At 45.5% G+C, this 9,848-nt stretch overlaps 1 protein-coding gene across 3 annotated transcripts; it reads right to left on the reverse strand.

Moving 5' to 3' along the window:
* On the reverse strand, positions 1-9,351 carry LOC134408205 (sulfotransferase 2B1-like). 3 transcript variants are annotated; one of them, XR_010026088.1, is made up of 8 exons: positions 9,243-9,351; positions 7,568-7,715; positions 3,846-4,054; positions 3,352-3,478; positions 2,853-2,947; positions 1,869-2,049; positions 1,580-1,724; positions 152-204 (listed from the first exon to the last, which is right to left on the reverse strand). XR_010026088.1 is itself a non-coding variant. In XM_063140378.1 (7 exons), exons 2-7 carry the CDS (start codon positions 7,704-7,706, stop codon positions 95-97), a joined length of 861 nt encoding a protein of 286 aa, XP_062996448.1. In that variant the 5' UTR covers positions 7,707-7,715; positions 9,243-9,350; the 3' UTR covers positions 1-94. The 3 variants fall into 3 exon arrangements, 2 of the variants coding, with proteins under 2 accessions (XP_062996448.1, XP_062996449.1); XM_063140378.1 differs by lacking the exon at positions 1,580-1,724 and having other exon boundaries at positions 1-204; positions 9,243-9,350; XM_063140379.1 differs by lacking the exons at positions 1,580-1,724; positions 7,568-7,715 and having other exon boundaries at positions 1-204.
* Between the last annotated feature and the right edge of the window lie 497 nt (positions 9,352-9,848).

Below are 9,848 nucleotides of genomic sequence, written 5' to 3' on the forward strand. Positions count from 1 at the left end.
TAATGCAGCCCAATGATTTATTAGAAGGAACCTGAGCCATACGAGGCACAGATGGAAAGAAAACAGAACAGCAGAAGAAGCAGTCTGGCCTTCTTCAGTCCCATGGGAAAGTCACATTCACTCCCCGCATCTTCTCCTGATAAACGCGGTCAAAGCGTTCACTCTGTGCCACTGTCAGGTGATTCTTCCAGTCCCCGACGATCCCTGGAACACCACAAGAGGGAGCAGTAAATGCAAAGAAGTTGAGCCGGCAAACAGAAATGAGTGTCCCTTTAAAGGCTGGCCCTACCATTAGGCAGTGTGAGGAAGCCGCTTAAGGATGTGGATAATGGTTGGACACTCCCTTGTGCTTTGCCCCGCAGGCTGAGAAAATGTCAGGGGAAGGCCCTGATTGCTCTCTCATATTGCCGCTTCCAAGAGGCCTCCACAGGAATTCTACAAATATGATGCATCTTGCATTTTGCAGGCTCCTTTCAGCACAGGTCTACCTAAGACTGCACTATGATCAACAACTGACACACACCCCTCTAAGTTCCACCTCCAAGGGAGGTTCAGAAGATGGCAACAAGGAGAGGGCCTCTTCAGAGGTGGCTGCCCTGATATGGAATGAGGTCCTCGTTGATGCCCTCCTGGGGCTGACACTGCAATCATCTTGGTGCTGGGTAATGGCTGTCCTCTTCCCAGGCATTTGACAGCAGACATAGATGAGGCATCTATGGACATGCCTAGATGGGGCGATATCCCTGGGTTCACCCCAGGATCATCTCTATGAATCCACATGGCACACAGGGGATCCCGGGAGCAGGGGGGATGAGCCCTCCCTTCCCCCGGGATATCGCCCTACCCTTCTATCACAACTTTTCCCGCAGTCCCAGGATGATCCTGAGACCATGGGATGTGGGGCCAGGCATCCTGTTTTCGTCACAGCACCTCGCAAATAAACGCAAGGTGCTAGGAACCAGGCATGATCTTCTCGATCATCCCAGAGGGCAGGACACTGAATAATGGGCTCAAGTTGCAGAAAACCAGATTCCGGCTGAACATCAGTAAAACCTTCCTCACAGTTATAGCAGTATGACAATGGAACCAGTTACCTAGGGAGGTTGTGGGCTCTCTCAAACTGCAGGCATTCAAGCGGCAGCTGGACAGCCATCTGTCAGGGATGCTTTAGGGTGGATTCTTGCATTGAGCAGGGGGTTGGACTCGATGGCCTTATAGGCCCCTTCCAACTCTACTATTCTATGATTCTATGAGCTCTGCAAGCACTCTGTGCCCATCAGGGGTAAGGGGGGACCGGGTTCAGGGCTCCTTTTTTTAAAAAAAATGGCGGGCGTGACATCCTCTTCCCCCTGGGACATTGCGCACCACGTGTAGGCGAGGGGGACGATCTTGCGATCATATCACGAGATCGTCCCCCTCCACCCCCATTGTTTAGCCATGCCCTATGTCTCCTGTTCTATAAAAGGTTTAGAAACAAAACCATCATCATCAATAACAGCAGCAGCAGCAACAACAACAACAACAGGTTGCCAAGAACCTCCTTTTCAAAACTTCTCAAAGAAAATAAAATGGTTTCCACCTGGGTTTTTCAGAAAAGGCGACCTGTCAGTGGGGCAGAACCTTATCAGTTCAGAATATATCTGATTGGGCTGCAGGACTGCCAATCTCACATGAATGCCCCTCGCACCACAGGCATAGGAAAAGGCAACCCTTCGCCATTAATTCTAGTTGAGAGAGAAGCATGTGAGGAAGCTCAAGGCAGTGGGACATCTTCCCTGCTGCCCATCTCTCTTGGTCAGTGGCTGCCATCTGAACAACAGCAAATACACATGTGACAACACTAGACACCCAGAAGGGTCTGCTTTTACCTTTCCTCAATAACTTCCCTTTCTTGTGGTCAAAATGTTCATCTGACACTGTGGTGTAGTTGGACTTCGGGTTGTCCTTCATCTTCTGGAAGGAGGCATTTTCCACCACAGAATCAATTTGCTGGCTATTCAGCTCCTTCCCAAGGAAATGGCAGATCTTCTCCACACTGCCTCGCAGGTCCTGGCAGAGAAACAAGCAGATGGCATGGGAAACTACCTGCCTGGTGTGAAGGTTCAGCTTGTGGACATCACACACCAACTCAATTGCATTGTAGATAGAGCTCGGGTGGAGTCGGTAATTGTGGTTTATGATGGTACCTGTGACAAGGGGTCCTGGAAACCTCCATAAGGTAGCGTGGTATGAGGATGAAATCCAGTACTACCCAGGTAGCTTTCTCTGAAATGCTCCCTGTTCCATACACAGAGAAAGCTAAACAGGAAAGATTGAGAAGTCTCAATATGTGGATGAGATAGTAATGTAGAGAAGAGGGTTTTAAAATTGTAGGGTGCTGGGAAATGTTTTGGGACAAGCAGGGCCTGTACAAGTGAGATTGGTCTCCATTTGAACCAGACTAAAACCTAATGCTTGGGACTTAACGGTGAAACATTCACTTGTAATTGGAACCCTGGAGGACAGCTTACAGTGTAAGCAAAGGGAAAGGCTACCAATGGCTACTAGTCGATAGCTATGTACTGTGTCCTGTATCAGATTGTATGCCTATGTACACCAGTTGCTGGGGAACGGGGGCAGGAGGGTGCTGTTCCAGTCATGTCCTGCCTGTGGGTTTTCCATGAGCAGCTGGTTGGCCACTGTGTGAACAGAACGCTGTACCAGATGGATTCTTCACCTGATCCAGCTCTTCTTCTGTTCCTAGAGACTCTTTTCACTCAACAGCATTCCATTTTTAAACACCTTCACTTGGAGAAGTGAAGAAACAATGTAAGCCAGGATGGGTGTTTATATAGCCAAAGGTCAAACCATACCTGCTGCATCTCTTCATAACTGTTGAAGAAGACATTGGATCTCCCCTTGACCTCCAGCCAACTTTTCACATGGTCAAACCAGGAACCAAAGGCCACTGGAAGAGCAAAGCAGAGCCAAAAGTGACATGTTAACAGTGCAGGGGGGACAAGAAGGTTACATAGATTGGCTTTGGACTAGTCAATGGCAGTCAGTATTTCTACCTCCAAGCTCACATCACTATTATGAGGGGTAATAAGGGACAACTCCATGTATCCAGTCTTGTGGCCTTGTGGGGGGCAGGATACAAATATACAGTAATAGATGAATACAATAACAGGTCCAGTTCAAGATAATCAAGTGAAAGACACTGTTGCAGCCACAAGTCTCAACTGCTGCCTTCTACTAGAGGGTAAAGGAGGGAAGGGGAGTTCAGTGGTTACATTGCTCAGTGAGTCTCTTGTGGGGGAGGTGTGCTATAAGCCAAATGAAGGAAGACGGTTGACTGGCCTCTTTGCATACCATTCCCACTCAGGAATTCCTCCAGATACTCTTCCACAGTTCCAGGATCCTTCATACTTTTGACAAACTTGGTGTGGTGGTAATATGAGACCAGCACATCCTTGGGATTACGCAGAGTATAGATTACCTGTAGGAGAGGCAGGGGTGACATTGTGAGAGGGTGGCATCTCGCCCCTGTTACAAAGAAGCTCCAAATCTTCTGCATCTGGAACATGTAGTTTGCATTATGGTTTTAACTGGGATTACCCTAAGTCCCTGGATCAAGTAATTTTTTCCTGGAAGCCATAGCCAAAAAGTTGCTAGGGGTATTGTTAAGGCTGTAGAACAGTGGCAGATGCAAAGGCCCATAAATGTATTTATTTCTTATAAATAGTTCATTTCAATTCCTTGCTTTCTATGAATGGAAGGTGAGTCAACTCAGAACTCCCCATATCTGTGTTCTGGACTAGCAGGAGGTGAAGATGGGCTTGATGTGAGGAATGTTCCTGTCTTACCTTAGCCTTGGACTGGAGAAACGACTTGGGGAAAAGCTGGAATGGCAGGTGAGAAGCCATGAGTCTGGGTGGAGGAGATGCCAAGGCAATCTTCATACCATCAGTAGTTCCTATCCATGGTGACCGGTCCCACACAAACAAGCTGCGAACCCATGATGGGTCCCCATTGTGCCTGATCAAGCCCAAGATCTCCTGCATCCAATTGGTACCTGGAAGGGAGTCCAATAATCATACAGTTGCCTCTTCTTCCCCTACACCCTTTTCACTTAACCGCTTTCACCTTCCGTTCCACCAACCACACATAATTCCCTGTCTATGCAAAATAATAAGAACTGGAATTAATTTCTGTAAAGAGCTAGGAGCTACTGAAAACTCTACAAAACCAGTATTCCCTAAATTCATCACCAGGTCGACATGGTCATGTCTAATCGAGCATACACCTTTCTGATTGGGGCAAGGAAACATGTAAACAAGGAGATTAAAGAACTGAACAGATGCTCATCTTTGTCTATAATACAATCAACATTCAGAGATGTCAACAGGGGTATTATTTCAGGATAGAAATGACCATATTACTTTTCAAAGATGGCTGACTATTGTTCGACATTTCTCAGCATCCTCCTGCTTCCTTAAAAGTGGTACAGTATTTGAGGTCCTCCTTTGGGTGCCCACTCCGAGGGAAGCTTGGAGGATGGCAACAAGAGAGAGGGCCTTTTCTGTGGTGGTCCCCCAATTGTGGAATAATCTCCCTGATGAGGCCTGCCTGGCGACGACATTGTTAACTTTTCAGCGCCAGGTCAAGACTTTTCTCTTCTCCCAGGCATTTAGGAATATGTAATTAGCCTGGGTTTGTTTTGTATGTTTATGTGATTTTTGTGATTTTAAATTTTTGTATATTGTTTTAAAGTATTTTATCCTATGTAATCCGCCCAGGCAGCTTCAGCTCTGGGGTGGTATACAAATGTAAGTTGTTGTTGTTGTTGTTGTTGTTGTTGTTGTTGTTGTTATTCATGGGATATTCCAAGCACTGCGTAGTGCTGTTTCCTCCAACCTTTTGTCTCCAGTGATTTTGTTGATGCAATTGTTTTGATGCAACATTCGGCATCTGAGACATTATGCCTTTGAATACCTGTTCCAAGAGAATGCAAGCAAGAGGGTGATGTCTTCCTGTGATTTTCTCAAAGGAATCTGGTTGACTTCTATGGGGGGGAAATGCCGGTCTGCATAAACTTTTGGCCTGATCCTCCAAGACTCTTCTTAGTTTCTTATGTCTATATGTCTTCTGCTGCCACCTATCATAAGGTCATGGTACAAGCAAACATAGGGCAGTAGCCAGTGGTAGTCCTACGTAAACTAGACCCATTCACGATGAAGTATCTACTCTGTGAAGGGGTACCACAGGATACTGCCCACACAAAGCATCTCTAGACACTGGACCTCTTGCTGGCCATTTGAGAACAAATTCTCTCATTTCACTCTTGGTTTTGTTAACATTAAGTTCTTACTTAGTTTTGTCCACAGAACTTTGTACAATAGGAAGAAAGCCTGAAGAGTGTAGAGAAATTAAGTTCTGGCAGGGAGTGGGCTGACATACATTAGCTATAGAACCAAATCCAGATCTAGGGAAAAATAGAGATGACTATGGTCCATTGGTGGTCGTAAGAACAGAGGAAGAATCTTACTGGATTTATTTATTTATTTATTTATTACATTTTTATACCGCCCAATAGCCGAAGCTCTCTAAAGCATTTTGTTCCTACAGTGTCCAACCAGTAGGGTGACCCTAATTTGGAAACCAAAAAGGAGGACAACATGGCAACCTCAAGGAAGCATGTCCAGCCCCCAAGGGGGCGTGCCCACCCAAATATGGCCTCGGTCACATGTCTGAATTCACAGCACACAGTTAAGACAAACCTGTTCTACATAACATCCTAATGTTAAAATCACTGGAATAAAGAACAAGTGAGACATTCAATGTATCTGAAATTAACTGCACTCATTCCTACTTTTGTAGCTTTTGCTGTACTTTGAAGCTTTTGCTATTCTCTGTGTGATACATGAATCTCCCCTTCCCTCAAATATCTTTTCTGACAGTTGCTCCAATGGGAAGGCCACAAATGATAACACCCTCCTTTGTATTTTGCCTAGTATGTGATATTCAGAAGCATACTGTCTCTGATACTATGGGTGTAGCAATCATGACTAGTAGCCTTACTGCCCACGAATAGAATATAGGAAGAGCCATGCTGAATCAGTCGGGCTTCAGGCCTGGTTTTGGCCCAGAAACAGCCTTGGTCACCCTGTATGATTACCTATGTCGGGGGAAAGACAGGAGAGGGAGTGTGACTCTGTTGATTCTCCTCGACCTCACAGTGGCTTTCGATACCATTGACCATGGTATCCTTCTGGGACAACTTACTGAGCTGGGAGTGGGAGGTACTGCTTTGCAGTGGTTCCGCTCCTATTTGGCGGGTTGGATACAGAAGATGGTTCTTGGGAAACATTACTCGGCCCCGTGGACTCTCAAGTATGGGGTCCCACAGGGATCGGTTTTGTCACCCATGTTGTTTAACATTTACATGAAGCCGCTGGGTGCGTTCATCCGGAGCTTTGGAGTGTGCTGTCATCAGTATGCTGATGACACGCATCTCTATTTCTCCTTTTCCTCTTCAGCAGGAGAGGCTGTGGATGTGTTGAACCGGTGCCTGGCTGTGACAATGGACTGGATGAGGGCTAATAAACTGAAACTCAATCCAGACAAGACTGAGATGCTGTTAGTAGGTGATTCTGCTTACAGGATGGGGGATGATATACAGATTCTGGATGGGATTGCACTCCCCCTGAAGGAGCAGGTTAATAGCTTGGGGGTTCTTTTAGATCCATCATTGTCACTTGAGGCTCAGGTGACCTCAGTGGCATGGAGTGCCTCTTACAAACTCCAGTTGGTGGCCCAGCTACACATCTATCTGGACAGGGATAACCTGGCTTCAGTTGTTCATGCTCTGGTAACCTCCAAGTTAGATTACTGCAATGCACTCTACGTAGGGCTGCCTTTGAAGACTGTTCGCAAGCTGCAGCTTGTGCAAAAATGCAGTGGCCAGATTGATTTTGGGAACCAGAAGGTTTGACCATATAACACCTGCACTGGTCCACTTGCACTGGCTGCCTGTATGTTTCCGAGCCCAATTCAAAGTGCTGGTTTTGACCTATTAAGCCTTGGGACCACAATACTGGTCAGAGCACCTCTCCCGACATGAATATACCCAGTCACTACATTCAATATCAAAGGTCCTCCTCTGGGTGCCTACTCCAAGAGAGGCTCAAAGTATGGCAATGAGGGACAGGGCCTTTTCGGTGGTGGCCTCCCTGACGAGGCTTGCCTGGCACCAACGCTGCTATCTTTCCAGTGCCAGGTTAAGACTTTCCTCTTTGCCCAGGCATATGGCAGCACATCTTAATCACCCACATGTTTATTTTAATGGTTTTTAATGCTTTATGTATGTATGTTCTGTGTTTTAGAATTTTAAATTTTGTATACTTGTTTTTATCTCAATTGTAGAATTTCTGTAAACCGTCCAGAGAGCTCTAGCTATGTGGGCGGTATATAAATGTAATAAATAAATAAATCCAACTAGTCAAGCATAAGTGTAATAACATACATTATCATCCAAACCAGGACCCATGTAAGACTATTCGTCCAGGAACTTAATAGCACCACTGACCTGACTTAGGATAAGTGACATTCAGTACATCATCGTCCAACAGTTGGAATTCATTTTCCACAAAGTTGAGTGTGTCCACATCATACCATATATTGGAGAAAGATATCCCCTTGTGGGTAAAATACAGTGCAGATGACATTGAAAAAACCTTATTTGGAAGAGAAATAGAGAGAAATGTAGTATTCTTGGCACCAGTTGCCTCTGGTGTCCTTCCAGAGGCATCTGGTACCATGAGGTCTCAGACAGGTGGTGGCAGTGGTGACGAGGGAGGTAAGCCATTTCTAAACACACACACACACCAGCTACTCAGCTAGCTAGTGGATTTTCATTCTTTTCCTTTTTTATTTTGAGCAAATGAAAACTGCTATTTAAATTGCCATTCAAGCTCAAATCAATTTCTCTAAATTGAAACTACAGTGTATACAATAAAAATAAAAGAAATAATTAAAATAAAAGAGGATAGTAGCACAGTAATTTCAATGCCCCAAACAGCTTGGGGCCAGGTTATCTCAAGAAATAACTCCTCCCATGTGTACCTGCCCAAACTCTAAGACAATCTGGACATCACCAGAAATTGGGGGCCCAAACCTGATCCGGGGTGAAATCCTCATTTTCCTAGTTTTGTCAGGGCAAAACAGGCTGGTGCACACAATCTCGGACTTCCAGGAACATGTGCAGCAGCCCTCCCAGACCCACTCTAGGGTTTGCCTGGGTGGGTGCAATCATGCCCACCCGAGCCGAAGCCTAGAGGAACGCTGGGGCTAGGGGCCAGTGCACGCATTCCTGGAAGTCTGAGAACGTATGCACCAGCCGGTTTTGCCCGGACAAAACCAGGAAAACAGGGATTTCACCCTGGACCGAGTTTGGGAGCCCCATTTCTGGTCATGTCTGGGCAATACCAGATGTATGGTCACCCTAGGCAGGTTGCTACTAGGAGGAGGGCCTTCTCTGCTGTGGTAACCAGACTGTGGAATGATTTCTCTAGAGGGGTTTGCCCGGCACTTGCGTTATACTCCTTTCAACACCAGGTGAAGACCTTTTTGTTTTCCCAGTGTTTAAACATTTTATCATCCTGGGGTACATCTATACCAAGCAGGATATAACAATTTGAAAAAGGTTGGGAAATGGTATCTGGAATGCATCCCGGGCTCAAACAGTTGTCAATACCATTATAAACCATGATAAAGCAGTAGTGTGAGTCTTGCCTTGCCTTTTAACTTTGCTGTTTTAAATCTGTATTTTAAATCTGTTTTTTTTAAATCTTTGAATTGCTGCTTGGCTTTATAGTGGTTGACTGTACTTTTATATCATACTTTAATATTGTAGTTTCAGTTTTACTCCTTAGGTTGTACCTCATGGATTTTGAGTAGTATAGAAATGCAATAAATAAATAAATACAGTCATCCCAAACAAATCCTGCCCCTCTACTCCGCTGTCACACCCACCAAGAATTGCTTGTGCATCGGCTTTCCCTCTGTGACCTTGGAATTGGCATTTACAGGACGATTCCACAAAGCCTTAAATGCAGAATGCAGTTGTGTGAATTGATGGTCTCCCTAAATTCAGGAGGGAGACCAGGTTCCAGACAAGCTGGACTTTGAAAGGGGACAAACCTCATTCCCCAAACAAACACTTAATCCCCCTCCTCAATAGCCCCAAATGATTCCTCACTCACCTACAAATTCAGCCTGTGTTTCACGGTCTCTCCCATCAACTAACTTCAGACTTTGCTACCTTCCTTATCGTGGTCTGTGCTAAACAAACAGTATAATCCTAGCATGTTCATTAAGGATACAAAAAACTGGGGAGGGAAGGAGGCACAGGAAAGGGGACACAGGAACTCTGACATCGGTACTTAAGGTTACAAAGTTCTTCTGACGCTATTACATATGATAAAACCAATACAGAGTCAGGAGAAATAAATGGGCTGGCAGTGTCCTCTCTTTAGAGCTGATTAAATAGTTAAGAGCAGAGACACCACGCTGACAACAAAGGTCCGCATAGTTAAAGCAATGGTATTCCCCGTAGTAATCTATGGCTGCGAGAGCTGGACCATAAGGAAAGCTGAGCGAAGGAAGATAGATGCTTTTGAATGTGATGTTGGAGGAAAATTCTGAGAGTGCCTTGGACTGCAAGAAGATCAAACCAGTCCATACTCCAGGAAGTAAAGCCAGACTGCTCACTTGAGGGAATGGTATTAAAGGCAAAACTGAAGTACTTTGGCCACATAATAAGAAGACAGGATACCCTGGAGAAGAGGCTGATGCTAGGGAAAGTGGAA

The sequence above is a fragment of the Elgaria multicarinata genome, chromosome 13 (genome assembly GCF_023053635.1).
Source record: "Elgaria multicarinata webbii isolate HBS135686 ecotype San Diego chromosome 13, rElgMul1.1.pri, whole genome shotgun sequence".
Classification (NCBI taxonomy): Eukaryota; Metazoa; Chordata; class Lepidosauria; order Squamata; family Anguidae; genus Elgaria; species Elgaria multicarinata.